The sequence below is a fragment of the Coregonus lavaretus genome (assembly GCF_964263955.1).
Source record: "Coregonus lavaretus genome assembly, chromosome: 15".
NCBI classification, from domain to species: domain Eukaryota; kingdom Metazoa; phylum Chordata; class Actinopteri; order Salmoniformes; family Salmonidae; genus Coregonus; species Coregonus lavaretus.
Genome location: NC_140002.1, coordinates 2576263 through 2595915, shown reverse-complemented (window position 1 = coordinate 2595915; position 19653 = coordinate 2576263). Strand labels below are relative to the sequence as shown.

Genomic DNA, 19653 nt, shown 5'->3' with positions numbered 1-19653 from the left:
TGGCCTCATAATAAATAAATAACTATGTGAGGTAGTAGAACTGAGTAGCAGGCTAGTTTACATCTAGATTCATAGTGTTATGCTGACCATCAATCAGTCCTGGCCTGGAACTGCTGTACAGTAGAGAGCCCTGACTGACCGCATGCCAATGGCTAACATACTGATATTCAGTAAGCCATTGTCTGTGTGAGGACCCACGGGCATCTCATCTACACTATGGCCCTCTTGGACGAGCTCCAGAACGCTGTCCCTCTCTAGCAAATGACATGGTCTTTACTAGGCCTGTTTGATGACAAACAATGTGGCGTTATTTCCTTCTATCCAGTCAGACATCCCCTGAATAGGACCAGTGATAATCAGGAGTGATAATCAGGAGTGATAATCAGGCTCCATTTGTCACAAGGCTATTCTGATCTTAACTTTGTGAATAATCTGTGAAATTTACATTTTGACTTGAGTTCCCTCTGTGTGTTCTTTGCTAGCAATAGATAAATCGTTGACAACTCAGTATAAATAAATAAAGAACACAAGACCTACAATTGTACATCCAAGGGCATGTTGGTCCATAATTACTCAAATCAACAGAAAGCTCAAATTGATCATCTGATTCCCTTACAGCTCAGCAACCACTCCTTCTAGTCCAATACGTGGCTGTTTGTTTCCTGGAATAGTCTAATTTCACAAAGACTACAAGAGTTGGGAGATTACATCTGTTGAGAAATATAACACTCAAGAGATGTGTAATCTGAAAGCTCAGTTGTGGGTGAAAGAATGAATGGAAAAAGGCTGTACTCATATATTTGACTCTGGTTTGGTATTCCGCTGTGACATCACGGAGAGCAGGAAACATCATAACTTCCTGTTTTGTGAACTCTGGTACAGTGTCGTCTGAAAAAGAGGCATGTAAAACGTTAAGATGATATGTGATGCAAATGATCTCACATGGAACCCCTACCCTCCTGCCCCATTAGACTGTACTTTGTGTCTCCTTTCATTGTCATGTCTATTCTCTTTGTAACAATGCTCAATAATGAGCAACAATGTGTAATGTTTGCAATTATCCTTAATGATCATCCATTGAGAAGGGAACTTATTTATGAGGGCTTATTTACGATGGGTTCAAAATAGATTTCCATTAAGAAAAATACCCTGAACATACCACGTGGATACCTCGGAGACCGGTTAGGCTCCCTCACTATGGCAACCATTTGAAGTGATTATATAATATAGGCCTGTGTTCATTACTTGCACAGTGAATCTACCTCAGTGCATTTTTAATGAGGATGGTTTCATAGCTGCCAACATGGTGACATCCTGTAGCTAAGCCAATGCAAACACACTAGACACTAGACTAGTCTGACTGATGTTCATGTATTTTAGGTAGAACTGCAGAAGATGGAGAATATGCAGAGCCGAGAGTGAGCCTGCAGCAGGGAGAAGTCCTGTCAGGGAGGGAAGCTCTCCTCTCTCTTATCTGCTGCACTGTGTGGGTCGTTGCCATGGGGACACAATGATGCTGAGGAGAGGGAGGGAAGGGGTTACACAGTTTTGCAGATGGTATCACAGGTGCAGCGAAACGCTTATGTTTCTAGCTCCAACAGTGCAGTAATATCTAGCAATACAATGTATTGACATGTCCGGAATATAAATATATATATACAGTACCAGTCAAAAGTTTGGACACACCTACTCATTCAAGGGTTTTTCTTTATTTTTACTATTTTCTACATTGTAGCGCTTTGTGGTTTTTGCGACTGCACTTGAAGTTCCATATTGACTGACCTTCATGTCTTAAAGTAATGATGGACTGTCGTTTCTCTTTGCTTATTTGAGCTGTTCTTGACATAATATGGACTTGGTCTTATACCAAGTAGGGCTATCTTCAGTATACCCCCCATACCTTTTCGCAACACAACTGATTGGCTCAAACGCATTAAGAAGGAAATAAATTCCACAAATTAACTTTTAAGAAGGCACACCTGTTAATTGAAATGCATTCCAGGTGACTACCTCATGAAGCTGGTTGAGAGAATGCCAAGAGTGTGCAAAGCTGTCATCAAGGCAAAGGGTGACTATTTGAAGAATCTCAAATATATTTTGATTTGTTTAACACTTTTTTGGTTACTACATGATTCCATATCTGTTATTTCATAGTTTTAATATCTTCACTATTATTATACAATTTAAAAAATAAGAAAAATAAAGAAAAACCCTTGAATGAGTAGTTGTTTCTATGCTTCCCATTCTTAACTTTTGGTTTTGTACACCAGCTTCAAACAGCGGAAAATACCATATTTTTGGTTTTGGAAAATATATTCCACAGCGGTTTAGATGGTACAATGATTCTCTACACTATACTTGCTTGTTTTGTCACATAAACTGAAATTAGGCAAACTATTAGAATTTTAGCAACCAGGAAATGGCAGAGCGATTTCTGCATAGTGCATTTTTGTTGTTGTAGTGGGGACAGTAACATTAGAACTTTCAAAAAATTATACTTTAAGGAAAATGTTTTTTGTTATATATTTAAAAAATATATACACTGTATATATATGTTTAGCTCACATAATATAATAAGAAAGTATGCATTAGGGTGTCTGTAATAAAATAAACGTGGCAAAAACAAATGTAGACTTCAATAAATGCATTTCTATAGCTTCCAAAATCTTTTTTTACAACGGTGGGGGAGTGCCAAGATGGAGGCGCAGTGGCTTCAAAACAGCGCCCCCGTCAATCATCTAGTGCAGTGTTTCCCAACCCTGGTCCTCGAGTACCCTCAACAGTACACAGTTTTGTTGTAGCCCTTGACAAACACACCTCATTCAACTCATTGAGGGCTTGATGATTAGTTGAAAAGTTGAATCAGGTGTGCTTGTCCCGGGTTACAATAAAAATGTGTACTGTTGGAGATACACGAGGACCAGGGTTGGGAAACACTGATATGGACAGCATGGACAGTACCTGAATAGAAAAGGTGTGTACAGGAGTAGTTATATAGGATGAGCCATGAATAGAATACAGTACATATATATAAAGCGGGTAAAACAGTATGTAAACATTATTAAAGTGACCAGTGTGCAATGACTCAATGTACTGTACATAGGGAAGCAGTCTCTAAGGTGCAGGGTAGAGTACCGGGTGGTAGCCGTGACAATGTCTAAGGTTCAGGACAGGGTACTGGGGGTACAGTGTACAGGGTACCAGGCCTGGAGATAGAAGCTGTTTAAATGAACAGACTCTCGGTCCCAGCTTTGATGCACCTGTGCTGTCGTCACCTTCTAGATGGTGAACAGGCCTTGGCTCAGGTGGCTGAGGTCCTTGATGATCTTCTTGGCCTTTCTGTGACACAGAGTGCTGTAGATGTCCTGGACTGGAGGGCACTTAATAGATGATTACTGTTCAGAAGACTATCAGAAACCTATTCCATTGCCAAAAATACAGTACATTTACTCACATACAGTGCATCTGAAAGTGATCAGACCCCTTGATTTTTTCTACATTTTGTTACGTTACAGCCTTATTCTAAAATTGATTACATTTTTAAAAATCCTCATCAATCTACACACAATACCCCATAATGACAAAGTGAAAACAGGTTTGTAGAATTTTTTGCAAATGAAAAAACAGAAATACCTTATTTACATAAGTATTCAGACCCTTTGCTATGAAACTTGAAATTGGGCTCAGGTGCATCCTTTTTCTGGAAGACTAGTCAGGATCGAGGGGAAAGATGAATGGAGCAAAGTACAGAGAGATCCTTGATGAAAACCTGCTCCAGAGCGCTCAGGACCTCAGACTGGGATGAAGGTTCATTTTCCATCAGGACCTTAAGCACACAGCCAAGACAACACAGGAGTGGCTTTGGGACAAGTCTCTGAATGTCCTTGAGTGGCCCAGCCAGAGCCCGGACTTGAGTCCGATCGAACATCTCTGGAGAGACCTGAAAATAGCTGTGCAGCGACGCTCCCCATCCAACCTGACAGAGCTTGAGAGGATCTGCAAAAAAGAATGGGAGAAACTCCTCAAATACAGGTGTGCCAAGTTGTAGTGTCATACCCAAGAAGTCTTGAGGCTGTAATCGCTGCCAAAGGTGCTTCAACAAAGTACTGAGTAAAGGGTCTGAATACTTATGCAAAAAATATATATATTATACATAAAAAAACCTGTTTGTGCTTTGTCATTATGGGTTATTGTGTGTAGATTGATGAGAGGGAAAACAATTTAATCCATATTAGAATAAGGCTGTAATGTAACAAAATATGGAAGAAGTCAAGGGGTCTGAATACTTTCCGAATGCACTGTATGTATTTGCTGTCTCCACAACAGAGAAAATTCTATCACTGAGAAAACACAAGTTATGAGGTGGTAATAGTACCTGTGATAACTGTTGTAAGAACATTAGTTGTTGGTGCTGTAAGCAACAGTAGGCTATCACATCATATGTTTCCCAAGCCACTACAATATAATTTCACAAATGATTGTCATCATTATCACATTGCTAGTCGCATATAAGATTGTTGTAATTATTTAAACGACTGTTCAATTGACTTGACAGTTGAGTTTTGTTATTGAAAATAGAAAAGAGAAAGCAGGCCATAATGGCTGGCAGGCTGGATAGACTAATGGCAGGCTGGCTGGATAGACTAATGGCTGGCAGGCTGGATAGACTAATGGCTGGCAGGCTGGATAGACTAATGGCTGGCAGGCTGGATAGACTAATGGCTGGCAGGCTGGATAGACTAATGGCAGGCAGGCTGGATAGACTAATGGCAGGCAGGCTGGATAGACTAATGGCAGGCAGGCTGGATAGACTAATGGCAGGCAGGCTGGATAGACTAATGGCAGGCAGGCTGGATAGACTAACGGCAGGCAGGCTGGATAGACTAATGGCAGGCAGGCTGGATAGACTAATGGCTGGCAGGCTGGATAGACTAATGGCTGGCAGGCTGGATAGACTAACGGCAGGCAGGCTGGATAGACTAATGGCAGGCAGGCTGGATAGAGTTTTGTTATTGAAAATAGAAAAGAGAAAGCAGGCCATAATAGACTAATGGATAGGCTGGATAGACTAATGGCAGGCAGGCTGGATAGACTAATGGCAGGCAGGCTGGATAGACTAATGGCAGGCAGGCTGGATAGACTAATGCTTGAGAGTGAATCCCTGGACTGGACCTGAGTCAGAAAGTAGGACAGATGACATAACAACCTTTGGGTTAGGGTTATTGTGCACAGCGCATTTGGGTGGAAGTGTCTAGGAACGAGATTAGTCACATAGCAGCCTACTGTAGGCCCCCTCATACTGCAGAAACACTGACCAATTAGTCCAGCAGATATACCCAAACATACCCAAGATGGTGCACTTTATGATAAAAGTATCAAACTTGGTACACTATTCCTAGATACTTTAAGGAACATTTTAAAGATTAGAGGCAGTCTGGGAAGCCTGTCAGTCAACCAGGGTGGCCATTTTAATAAAATGGCTACCATTCGGATTTTCTTAGAAGAAACTAGGGTAAAATAATTCCAAACAATATCAAAATGACTGGGGGTACATATTGAGGTCATTTTGACGATAGTCCAGCTACTAAAATAAAAATTGGCATGTCTAAATAAAGTATTTTTGGTTGTAGTGCCATCACAGATTTTGTCCATTACCCCCCTGGCGGCCATTTCCAATTTGGCCGCCAACCAGCTGCATGGGGCCATATTGGACACCATTCACATGGCCATATCTATATAAATAATTGGTACATACTGCCCAATGATGGCTTAAAATGCTTGAGGGGGTATGGAAAAAACTATAAAATGGCCAAAATATGCCATATATACATATCCTATAAAATGTTAGTAGAAAAGTTGTGAAAACAAAATTAATTTGTAAATGTTTTCATATCTAGTTCCAATAGTTTACATATAAACACTCTAAAATGTTATATGGGGGTTCCCTGAAGTCTACTGATTGCAATGATATTTAATTCATTACATGACCAAAAGTATGTGGACCCCTGCTCGTCAAACATCTCATTCCAAAATCATGGGCATTAATATGGAGTTGGTCCCCCCTTTGCTGCTATAACAGCCTCCACTCTTCTGGGAAGGCTTTCCACTAGATGTTGGAACATTGCTGCAGGGACATTCAGCCACAAGAGCATTAGTGAGGTCGGGCACTGATGTTGGGCGATTAGGCCTGGTTTGCAGTCGGCGTTCCAATTCATCCCAAAGGTGTTCGATGGGTTTGAGGTCAGGGCTCTGTGCAGGTCAGTCAAGTTCTTCCACACCGATCTCGACAAACCATTTCTGTATAGACATCGCTTTGTGCACGGGGGCATTGTCATGCTGAAACAGAAAAGGGCCTTCCACAAACTGTTGCCACAAAGTTGGAAGCACAGAATCGTCTAGAATGTCATTGTATGCTGTAGGGTTAAGATTTCCCTTCACTGGAACTAAGGGGCCTAGCCCGAACCATGAAAAACAGCCCCAGACCATTATTCCTCATCCACCAAACTTTACAGTTGGCACTATGCCTTTGGGCAGGTAGCGTTCTCCTGGCATCCGCCAAACCCTGATTCGTCTGTCGGACTACCAGATGCTGAAGCGTGATTCATCACTCCAGAGAATGCGTTTCCACTGCTCCAGAGTCCAATGGTGGTGAGCTTTACACCACTCCAGCTGATGCTTGGCATTGTGCATGATGACCTCAGGCTTGTGTGCGGCTGCTCAGCCATGGAGACCCATTTCATGAAGCTCCCGACTAACAGTTATTGTGCTTACGTTGCTTCCAGAGCCAGTTTGGAACTCGGTAGCTAGTGATGCAACCGAGGACAGACGATTTTTATGCGCTAAACGCTTCAGCACTCGGTGGTCCCATTTTGTGAGCTTGTGTGGCCTACCACTTCGCGGCTGAACCATGTTGCTCCTAGAAGTTTCCACTTCACAATAACAGCACTTACAGTTGACCGGGACAGCTTTAGCAGGGCATACATTTGACGAACGGATTTGTTGGAAATGTGGCATCCTATGACGGTGCCACATTGAATAAAGATGTCTAGCTATAGTGTCATTGCAGATTTAACCTGTTACACTCAGTGGTGTAGTGCAATTTTTTTGGGTTCTAGAGCGCAAAATAAATAAACAAATGACATCATAATTTCTCAATCAATGTTTGCACCGTAGCCTACTGAATAATATTATTTTATATGCAGAAAATGCATCATCCAAATGCAATTCCTGCCTATGCCTACCCACATTGACAAATACATTTTTGTATTTTTAATACCCTCAAACACCAAATTAGGCCATATCTACATAAATAATTTGGTACATACAGCCCAATTATGGTTTTAAATGTTTGAGGGGGTCTGGAGAACACAATAAGTATGCCATATATATGTATATTTTAAATATCTTGTAGAAAAGTGGTGAAAAAGTGCCCCGAAATTTTTTTAACATACTTTCATCCTCATTTTCAGTATTTTACATTTAAATACTTCAAACTGTCAAATGAGTGTTCCCTAAAGTCTCCTGACTGCAATGACAGATAATATGATATTCTGTAATGTGTCAATAAATAAATAAAAATTACAAGAAAACATCACTCTACTTACTTCCCTGTACTTAGAATGTTGAAAATGGAACCATGGACATATGGCCATTCCAATAGAACTGTGTTTTTGAATGGGATGTATGGTTGATACTAAGGCTTTGATTACTTATTATGCAAGCACTGTTTTGTCACATGTTATATATCATTATAATCCACAGATATTTTGAAAACATTAGCAGCATGCTGAAATGTGATCCTCTCAATCGAGGGATCAAACTATTTTAAAAAATCTGTGATTTGGACAGCATTTTTTGACATTTTTTGTAATGTTTTCAAAAATGTATTTTTTTTTTTTTTTTTTTTACATTATCCATTTGATGGTATTTTCCACACTATCTTGAACATTTTAAGCCATCATTAGGCTTGAAGACATTGTTACAGGTTTTGGTTTTTCTATTTATGTTTTGAGGTTAGACTTTTAGCACGCTAGCACGTAGGGTGCACCGATTGGTGTCACCTCGTTAGGCAGTATGTGTTACACCTGTGCTGGTTTACCATCTCATTAGTGGGAAGGTGTTTCACCTGTGCTGGCCCAGGTGCTATTTAAGAGTGGCTGGCCCAGTGCTCCAGTTGTCGTGAGAGACGTGGAGGATCAACACCTTTAGATTTGATTTCTAGAAAAAACATTCCTTAGTCTGATTTCGTTTTAATCCACCTTTTTGGTTTGCTTCCTGTCTTTAAGTTTTGTGTGGGTTTTTCTTTTGTTTCCCTCTTCTTGGGCAAATTTAGTCATGGTGGGTGTCTTTTAGGTTCCAGTAGTTGTTGCGAGTCAACTTTCAGTGGACATAATCAGAATTATTGTCTATATCATCTGTGGGTACATAACATTAAAGTCATTTTGATATTGTTTGAAATTATTTTACCCTATTTACTTCTAACAGGAAGTCCGAATGGCAGCCATTTTATTAAAATGGCAGCCCTGGTTGACTGACAGGCTTCCAAGACTGCCTCCAATCTTTAAAATGTTCCTTAAGGTATCTAATATTAGTGTACCAAGTTTGATACTTTTATCATAAAGTGCACGATTATTTCACCTATCAACTGGACTATAAGGGAAGCATTCTGCCAGCCTCTAACTTCTTTCTCATTTCATGCAGTCAAAGAACATCTGATGGCATTAGATGAGATGTGACCGCTTTGTTTTGGCCTATTTTGCAAATGCAAAATCAAGGAAGTCTGCCAGGAACCTCTGACCCAGATAAGCAGATTGAAATAGGGAGCATGCTCAGTTGAGATATCGCTGCTCGAGGGCTTTATTGCGCCCTCGGTTTGAGTTCAAAGTACCCGCCACAGAGAACAAAACAGAGGCAGAACCGAAAACATCTCTATCGGATCGATCTCTGTTACTTGTGTGTTCAAAAAATAACATTGTACTCACATATTATCCTGAAGATTGCAATAAAGTTCTCTTTGTGCTCTCTAGAATTCCTCCACTGTTTGAGCCCCAAACGCGGGGCAACCACAGCACCACTTTCTCACCTAACCAGCATATTGCAATCTTTAAAAAAAATTAGCTCCGGTGCAACAGTAGACAGTGGATAAGTGCATAGTGCCGAGTAAGGGACTCTCCTGTATTGAACCAGAAACACCCCATCTGCAACAGAGTAGGCTTTGGCACCCAATTGCGTACATAAAGCAAGCTTATATGATCACAGGTCTAGTGATATACTGTATAGTGAAATATGTTATGCAACCCACAAATCTGCCATAAACAACTTCATGCAATAGCATAGCCTACGGTTTGATTTGGGGACAAAGTGCCCAGAATAGGCTACCTAGTTTGCGCAAAACATCTTGCACCATCATCTTGCATTGAGTGAGTCTTCCTAAAAATATATTGAAATTTTGTGGAAGGAAATGTTTTTGCGGCCATTGAAATAAATTGACACATTTTACTGATTAACATTTAGAATAAATATCATTGATCTGTCACCTAGCTGCCCCAAGAGTAACATATGACCGCTAAACCATTAGGCCATTGGAAACAATAGTGATTTGTAATTTTGTTGTGAACTATTGCATATAATATAATAATATGCCATTTAGCAGACGCTTTTATCCATAATTTTTTTTGTGTGTGTGTATGGGTGGTCCCGGGAATCGAACCCACTACCCTGGCGTTACAAGCGCCGTGCTCTACCATAACAACAATTATTAATTTTTACAAGTAGCCTATTTACACTAATTCTCACTAGCCTAGTTTTAATAGCCCCTTGGAATGTATGTGCATCAAATTCCACTGTTTTGGGTACAGACATTAGTTATTGCCTCAAATCGTGCTGGATCTGAACAGGTCTCGCACATTTATTGCAGAGCTCTGATCAGCATTACCCCCCTTATTAGGAAACTCCTAATAAGGGCAAGGAAGTGGAAACTCACCGGAACTGGTCCGTGTGAAGGCACGACCTTATATGGCATGTCGTAGCTGGGGTTTCCGGCAATGGCGGTGCGCTGCAAAGATAGGAAGTGTGCATTTACTCCGAAAACCACGGCAAAACAGCAGCGACCGTCGTGTATTTCTATATGAAAACTATTTTTGTTATAATATACACCGTGTGAAATCTCTGAATATTGCAGAATATGTTGATAAACAGTCTCCCGCCCTCCCCATTTACTCCGACAAGCCTTCCGTGTCCTCAACTGCTTGCCTAAATATGGTCTTCCTCCTGTCCTAATTTGGACATCTACGTCACGGCAAGAGGCTTTATAAAGCAGTGGGAATCCTCAGCCTGGCGAAACAGCACTCGGAGCAAAACAGAGCTCATTTCAGTACAGAGCAGGAAGCCCCATAGTACGCTAGCGAAATTATTCTAACCAAACACGTGAACTAAAATAGAAAAAGTTAATCAAAAGGGAAAACACAACAACTACACATTTATTGATTACAAATCGGGATTACCAGAAGAAAAAATAATGTTTTCATTCCTATACTTATGGGAATGAATTAACCACAACATCGTTTTTTAAAGACTGGGATCTTTTGCGAAGTTGAATGCAGCAAAGTCTTGCAGATCTTTCAGCATTGGATTCCTCAGACCATCCTACTCAACAAGAGCAGCAGCAGGATCATCAGCTGGCTGGTAACCTCTCACCTGAGACAAAAAGCTGCAGTGTCAGCAGCGTCTCCACCTCCTCTGTTTCTCCAGACAGCCAGAGCACCGGCAGCACAGCACCATGGCTGCAGCCAAGACAGAGATGCTCCCCTCAGCCCTGCAGATCTCAGACCAACTGGGCTTCCCCTACTCTCCCATGGACAGCTACCCCAAGCTGGAGGAGATGATGTTGCTCCACTCAGCAGGGACCCCCTTCCTGGCTGCCTCTGCGCCAGAGGGTGTAGGCTTTGGGACCGGGGAGCCAGGAGACTCGTACAACCAACTGACTGGAGGTAAGCGCTGCTCCAACTCCTAACTCTTTATGCTTTTATACATCATACACATTCAGAAATATGCATGGGAATGTGCATAATCAATGGGGTTGCATTTCAGTTCTGACATAGGCTGCAGTCTATGCAAAAAATAGGAATACGCTAAGAGGTTTTGATAAATAGCTTTACAAAATAATAATAATAATAATAATTACTATTATAGTGCATAGAGCTATACCAGTATTTGTCTTTTTTGATGATTTAAATTATCTTGTACTGCGTCAGCACTTGCTCCTAGTAACTTGATGTATTTTGTATGAGCCAGTTGGATTGTCCTGTGCTTATATACGGCAGCTGTTTAACGCTCACTGTGTGTTGTTCTTTCAGATGCATTGCATGACATCTCTATCGGCTGTGACAAGTCTCTAATGGACCAGACCTACTCAACCCCTCGCCTTCCCTCCATCTCTTACACAGGGAGGTTCACCCTGGAGCCTGCAAACAGCTGCAGCAACAGCCTGTGGGCAGAGCCATTATACAGCCTGGTCAGTGGGCTGATGGGCATGTCCCAACCGCCCACCTCAGCTGCCCCATGCTCCTCTGCTGCTCCGGTCAGCTCCTCCTCCAACACCATGAGCTGGCCCGGCCAAATCGGCGACACCAGCCCCACCTACTGCAGCGTCAGCCCTGACCTCTTCCCTGACTCTAACCAGTCCTTCCCCAGTCCCTCAAACAGCTCAGTCCAATACCCACCACCCTCCTACCCCAGCAGCAAGACATGCTCCTCCAACATGACTCTGCCCATGATCCCAGACTACCTGTTCCCTCAGCAGCAGGGTGAGATCAGCTTGCTGCCCCCTGACCAGAAGCCTTTCCAGTGTCAGAGCATCCAGCAGCAGCTCTCCCTCACGCCCCTGTCCACCATCAAGGCTTTCGCCACACAGACTGGTTCTCAGGACCTGAAGGGCTCCTACCAGTCTCAGCTGGTCAAGCCTGGTTCTCAGGACCTGAAGGGCTCCTACCAGTCTCAGCAGGTCAAGCCTGGTTCTCAGGACCTGAAGGGCTCCTACCAGTCTCAGCAGGTGAAGCCCAGCCGCATGCGCAAGTACCCCAACCGCCAGTGCAAGACTCCGCCTCACAAGCGACTCTACCCCTGCCCCTTGGAGACGTGCGACAGCCGTTTCTCCCGTTCAGACGAGCTGACACGCCACATTCGCATCCACACGGGCCAGAAGCCCTACCAGTGCCGCATCTGCATGCGCAACTTCAGCCGCAGCGACCACCTGACCACGCACATCCGCACGCACACCGGCGAGAAGCCCTTCGCCTGCGAAATCTGCGGCCGCAAGTTTGCCCGCAGCGATGAGCGCAAACGGCACACCAGGATCCACCTGAGGGAGAAGGGCAGGAAGGTGGAGGAGGCGGGGTCCGCCCCCATGGCCATCCCTTCCCCAGTCTCAGGGTACTCCTCCCCCTCCACATCATACCCCTCTCCCAGCTCTTCATACTCCTCCCCAGTGCCCTCCTGCTACTCCTCCCCAGTGCACAGCTCCTATGGCTCCCCATCGGTCAACACCATGTTCTCCTCAGTCTCCAGTACATTTCAGACGCAGGTGTCCACCTCGTACGGCTCCTCCACAAACATTTACAGCTCCCCAGTGGGCACTCCTCAGTCAGACCTGCAGTCCACCCTCTCTCCATAGAACATTGACATCTGCTAAGACTTTCATATCTTTACCTATCATTTATTTCTGTTTGAAAAGAACAAGCGAACAACATTGTTACCTTTTCGAATGCACTTTTACTCCCTCTGTGTCCATACAGCACTTAAAGATCATGAAACGTGACAGATAGCGACAGAGGATAGAAAGGGAACAGTTTCTCTCTTCAACTCAACCCCAGTACTTCAACCAGTCTTCAGATATGTAGAGAGCGAAAAAATATTAGGCTTTTGGTGGGACTGTTGATACTGACAACCTGAAATTCCAAAAGACTGATGATATGCAAACAGCCCCATGTCTTAGTGTACCTGTGCCAGGTTTTTGTTTTTCATCTTTTTTAGACTTTGTAGATGATCATTCTTTACATGGTATCATTATTGGAGACTTGATGGCACCATGTTTCTCTGAATACGTTTTCTCGTACGTAGCAACAATGGTGCGGCCATTTTATTGGAGAAGAACAATTAAAGTACTCAAGCATGTTTACTGTAAGACACATTTGTTTCTATTGCTTTGTATATTACCTACTGGTACTCTCTTCCCTGTTCCTTTCTTTTTCAACATGGAATAATGAACATTCTTCATTATCAAACATTTTGGTGCCTTTTTGTGAAGCTTTAGCAAACAAAACTCTGTTTGTGATTGGATGTTTTGCATCTGAAGAAGCCTTAGGGTGTAAAGTGTATTTTTCACGGAATGTAAGAGATTTTAAGGGATGATTTGGAGGGATTCCGAGGTCATAGCTTACACAAGAATGTAAGTGGAAAAATGTATATTTTTAATAACTTGAAAGTAAATATGTACGTATTCAGGAGCCAGTGTTGTTACCTACTGTGTAGGCATGGGATTTTTATGTTATTTACATGCAGTTCATTATTTTGTGGTTATTTTCATTTGTAATTGTTAAACCAAGTGACTGTTTTTGGTTTCTAAAGACATTGAATGCGCTTAATTGCCAAGGATATTTGGTGTACATGATATCCTTCAAGAAAAGGGATATTAATAAAATATCAATATATTATGAAAAAATTGAGTTTGCATTCTAATTTTCTAGATCAATATTTGCCCCACTCTAGCAGAGACATACACTCAAATGAAACATCAAAGCACACATTGATGGTATTTGTTCCAAATAAAATCAATCAATTTAAAATGAACAAAAGCGCATTAGGGCAGAAAATTGCATTTTCTGTCCAATACCACTATACTGTTCATAGAGAAGTACCAAAAATTGCAACGATGTCACATGCCCTCTTCTTCTCCTCCCTCTCTATCTGAGAGGAGTCAGACTGAGTGTCGTAATGAGTGAGATGTGTGCCTCCCTCACCTTCCCTGACACTGAGGGTATCCCAAATGGCACCATATTCCCCAGGGCCCTGATCAAAAGTAAGTAGTGCGATATACACTGTGTACAAAACATTATGAACACCTGCTCTTTCCATGGAAGACTGACCAGGTTAATCCAGGTGAAAGCTATGATCCCTTATTGATGTCACTTGTTAAATCCACTTCAATCAGTGTAGATGAAGCGGGGGAGACAGGTTAAAGAAGGATTTATAAACCTTGAGAAATCTGAGACATGGATTGTGTATGTGTGCCATTCAGAGGCTGAATGGGAAAGACAAAATATTTAAGTGCCTTTGAACGGGGTATGGTAGTAGGTGCCAGGTGTACTGGTTTGTGTGAAGAACTGCAACACTTCTGGGTTTTTCACGCTCAACAGTTTCCTGTGTTATTCAAGAATGGTCCACCACCCAAAGGACATCCAGCCAACTTGACACAACTGTGAGAAGCATTGGAGTCAACATGGACCAGCATCCCTGTGGAACGCTTTCGACACCTTTGAGGCTGTTCTGAGGGCTAAAGGTGGGGCGTGCAACTCAATATTAGGAAGGTGTTCCTAATGTTCTGTACACTCGGTGTATAAGGAAAAGGGTGCAATTAGGGACACATCCGGTGTTAATAATAATAATATGCCATTTAGCAGACGCTTTTATCCAAAGCGACTTACAGTCATGCGTGCATAATTTTTTTTGTGTACGTGTGGTCCCGGGGATCGAACCCACTACCTTAGCGTTACAAGCGCCGTGCTCTACCAGCTGAGCTACAGAGAACCAACAGTTTTAGGCCTCTCCCTGCTATCAACTCTCACACACTATTGTCAGCTCATGGCTCCCATGTGTGATGTTGTTAGCCATGTACAGTGCCTTCAGAAATATTCACACCCCTTGACTTTTTCCACATTCAGCCTGAATTTAGATTTTGTGTCACTGGCCTACACACAATACCCCATAATGTCAAAGTGGAATTATGTTTTTAGAAATGTTTACAAATCAATAAAAAATGAAAAGCTGCAATGTCTTGAGTCGTTAAGTATTCAACCCCTATATTATGGCAAGTCTAAATAAGTTCAACAAGTCACATAATAAGTTGCATGGACTCGCTCTGTGTGCAATAATAGTGTGTAACATGATTTTTGAATGGCAACCTCATCTCTGTACACCACACATACAATTATCTGTAAGATCCCTCAGTCGAGCAGTGATTTTCAAACACAGATTCAACCACAAAGACCAGGGTGGTTCTCCAATCCCTCGCAAAGAAGGGCACCTATTGGTAGATGGGTAAAAAAATAAATAAAAAATCAGACATTGAATATCTCTTTGAGCATGGCGAAGTTATTAATTACACTTTGGTTGGTGTATCAATACACCTAGTCACTACAAAGGTGCAGGCGTCCTTTCTAACTCAGTTGCCGGAGAGGAAGGAAACCGCTCAGGGATTACATCATGAGGCCAATGGTGACTTTAAAACAGTTACAGAGTTTAGTGGCTGTGATAGGAGAAAACTGAGTATGGATCAACAACATTGTAGTTACTCCACAATACTAACCTAAATGACAGAGTGAAAAGAAGGAAGCCTGTACATAATAAAAATATTACAAAACATGCATCCTGTTTGCAATAAGGCACTAAAGTAAAACTGCAAAAAAGGTGGCAAATGAACTTTATGTCCTGAATACAAAGCATTATGTTTGGGGCAAATCCAACACATTACTGAGTACCACTCTTCATATTTTCAAGCATGGTGGTGGCTGTATTATGTTATGAGAATGCTTGTCATCGGCAAAGACTAGGGAGTTTTTTAGGATAAAAGAAACGGAATGGACCTAAGCACTGGCAAAATTCTAAAGGAAAACCTGGTTCAGTCTGCTTTCCAACAGACACCAGGAGACAAATTCACATTTCAGCAGGACAATAACCTAAAACACAAGGCTAAATATACACTGGAGTTGATTACAAAGACAACAGTGAATGTTCTAGTTTCAATTTTGACTTAAATCGGCTTGAAAATCTATATCAAGATTTGAAAATGGTTGTCTAGCAATGATCAACAACCAACTTGACAGAGCTTGAAGAATTTTAAAAAGAATAACATGCAAATATTGTACAATCCAGGTGTGCAAAGCTCTTAGAGACTTACCCAGAAAGACTCACAGCCAAAGGTGATTCTAACATGTATTGACTCAGGGGTGTGAATGTCAAATCAAATCAAATTGTATTTGTCACATGCAGTGAATACAATAGGTGTAGACCTTTCAGTGAAATGCTTACTTACAAGCCCGTAACCAACAATGCAGGGGGGGCGGCAATGCAAATAGTATGGGTAGCAATTTGATTTGATGTTTAGGAGTCTTATGGCTTGGTGATAGAAGCTGTTTAGATGCCTCTTGGACCTAGACTTGGCGCTCCGGTACCGCTTGCCATGCGGTAGCAGAGAGAACAGTCTAGGACTAGGGTGGCTGGAGTCTTTGACAATTTTTAGGGCCTTCCTCTGACACTGCCTGGTATAGAGGTCCTGGATGGTAGGACACTTGGCCCCAGTGATGTACTGGGCCGTACGCATTACATTTACATTACATTTACATTTGAGTCATTTAGCAGACGCTCTTATCCAGATCGACTTACAGGAGCAATTAGGGTTAAGTGCCTTGCTCAAGGGCACATCAGCAGATTTTTCACCTAGTCGGCTCGGGGATTAGAACCAGCGCCCTTTCGGTTACTGGCACAACGCTCTTAACCATTAAGCTACCTGCCGCCCAGAGGAATTACCCTCTGTAGTGTCTTGCGGTCGGAGGCCGAGCAGTTGCCATACCAAGCAGTGATGCAACCAGTCAGGACGCTCTCGATGGTGCAGCTGTAGAACCTTTTGAGGATCTGAGGACCCATGCCAAATCTTTTCAGTCTCCTAAGGGGGAATAGGTTTGTCGTGCCCTCTTCACAACTGTCTTGGTGTGCTTGCACCATGTTAGTTTGTTGGTGATGTGGACATCAAGGAACTTGAAGCTCTCAACCTGCTCCACTACAGCCCCGTTGATGAGAACGGGAGTGTGCTCGGTCCTCTTCTTTTTCCTGTAGTCCACAATTTTCTCCTTTGTCTTGATCACGTTGAGGGAAAGGTTGTTGTTCTGGCACCACATGGCCAGGTCTCAGACCTCCTCCCTATAGGCTGTCTCATCGTTGTCTGTGATCAGGCCTACCACTGTTGTGTCATCGGCAAACTTATTGATGGTGTTGGAGTCGTGCCTGGCCATGCAGTCATGAGTGAACAGGAAGTATAGGAGGGGACTGAGCACGCACCCCTGAGGGGCCCCTGTGTTGAGGATCAGCGTGGCGGATGTGTTGTTACCTACCCTTTCCACCTGGGGGCGGCCCGTCAGGAAGTCCAGGATCCAGTTGCAGAGGGAGGTGTTTATTCCCAGGGTCCTTAGCTTAGTGATGAGCTTTGAGGGCACTATGGTGTTGAACGCTGAGCTGTAGTCAATTAATAGCATTCTCACATAGGTGTTCCTTTTGTCCAGGTGTGAAAGGGCAGTGTGGAGCGCAAAAGAGATTGCATCATCTGTGGATCTGTTGGGGCGGGTCTAGGGTTTCTGGGATAGTGGTGTTGATGTGAGCCATGACCAGCCTTTCAAAGCACTTCATTGCTACAGATGTGAGCGCTATGGGTCGGTAGTCATTTAGGCAGGTTACCTTAGTGTTCTTGGGCACAGGGCCTATGGTGGTCTGCTTGAAACATGTTGGTATTACAGACTCAGACAGGGAGAGGTTGAAAATGTCAATGAAGACACTTGACAGTTGGTCAGCGCATGCTCGGAGTACATGTCCTGGTAATCCGTCTGGCCCTGCGGCCTTGACCTATTTAAAGGTCTTACTCACATCGGCTACGGAGAGCGTGATCACACAGTCGTTCGGAACAGCTGATGCTCTCATGCATGTTTCAGTGTTACTTGCCTCGAAGGGAGCAAATGAGATATTTCTGTATTTCCTTTTCAATCAATTTGCTAAACTGTCTAAAAACATGTTTTCACATTGTCAATATGGGGTATTGTGTGTAAATGGGTGAGAAAAAAAATAATGTAATCAATTTTGAATGCAGGCTGTAACACAGAAAAATGTGGAATAAGTCAAGGGGTATGAATACTTTCTGAAGACACTGTATAAGTGTCATTAGTGTTATTTTAAGGATGCCTTTAAAAACGCTTTGTTTCTGTCTAACCCCTTCACCAACGTTGCATTAAGGATTGTAGACTCAGTTGGTAGAGCATGGCGTTTGTATGCACTCACTAACTGTAAGTCGCTCTGGATAAAAGCGTCTGCTAAATGACTAAAATGTAAAATGTAGACAAACCTTTAGTCACCAGGGTCTTAAAGGAGGAATGGTGTAATCAAGAAAACCACGTTACACAATAATGTAGCAGAACTGCTCATTCAAACAAACCCCAAAGCTTATAGGAGATGACAGCAGAAATAACTTGCAATATTCATTTCAGGCTTGATACAGTTTCAGTTATCACAGAGTAGAAAAAAATAGACATGATTGAATAAGTTCTTACCCAAAGATATGTGGACCAAATAAACCTGGATATTTTTGATACATTCCAAATGATCTAATATTACCCCATAGTGCAGTGAAATATCTCTCTCAAAAGGAAATTTCAAATAAAACAGTTGATAACAGTAGGCTACCAAGGCAACAAAATGTAAATAAGGTGCGCTGCTTCCAGATTCATAAATGAACAGTAACATGAAGTTATAACGACCAAGTGCTTTTGAAATAGATCAAAATACATTTCTGGTCTTTCCTGGCTTCTTTCCTCACTATGGTAACATTACAGTAGACACTCCTAGGGACCCCTCTCTCTACTGGGCTCCACACTAATCTCTCTCCATCATGCCACTGTAGTGATGGGAACATGTAGCCGTGGAGACTTGAATATTTTACATTAGATTCAACCTTTTTTAATGTAGTCTATGCCTTATTCAGAAACCATCCTATGATGTGACAAAACTAGGCAATGGATTTCACAATGGTCTCAATAAATCTCCAAATCCATTAAATAGTCTGCTTGGAATTTACAACTGGAAAAGACAGGGGCTTGTAATTGATGATTTCATACTTATCATTTGCTTATTGAATCAATGGTTGTAGTAGATTTAGATCCCAGGATCTAGATCACAGTGGGTCTTTGTGGACATGGGACCCATAGCCCTCTGTTCTAACAGGACGTGACATCACAGGGTGGGAAATATCCATAATGATAAAACCACAAGGCTTGTCAAATCTTCCGATAGCCGTGGAGACTTGATCGAATGACTAACATCCATGACAAATTGGTTTGGACAAGATCTTGATTATGACATAGTTTGTGTAAATAGGCCTGCTATAAAGATGGATATCTGTCTGGCAGATGTGTGAATTTCGTCACCACCACACACCCACTTGCAGATTCACAATTGTATATTTCATTATTACATTTTACATTTATTATATTATAAATGTAAAATGTATTTATTATATTTACATTATTATATTAGCTTGTCCTTATTTTTCAAGAATCAGTATTGGTTCATGTCGGGAAAAAAAACGTTTTTCTATTATAGAGAAGGGGTGATACTCAGAGC

General features: G+C 42.2%; 1 protein-coding gene across 1 annotated transcript; it reads left to right on the top strand.

The window, feature by feature from the left end:
- Positions 1 to 10337: 10337 nt before the first annotated feature.
- LOC311143182 (early growth response protein 1-like) lies at positions 10338 to 13719 on the top strand. The gene is made up of 2 exons (XM_084178965.1): positions 10338 to 10988; positions 11355 to 13719. Exons 1-2 carry the CDS (start codon positions 10778 to 10780, stop codon positions 12668 to 12670), a joined length of 1527 nt encoding a protein of 508 aa, XP_084035091.1. The 5' UTR covers positions 10338 to 10777; the 3' UTR covers positions 12671 to 13719.
- Positions 13720 to 19653: the final 5934 nt, after the last annotated feature.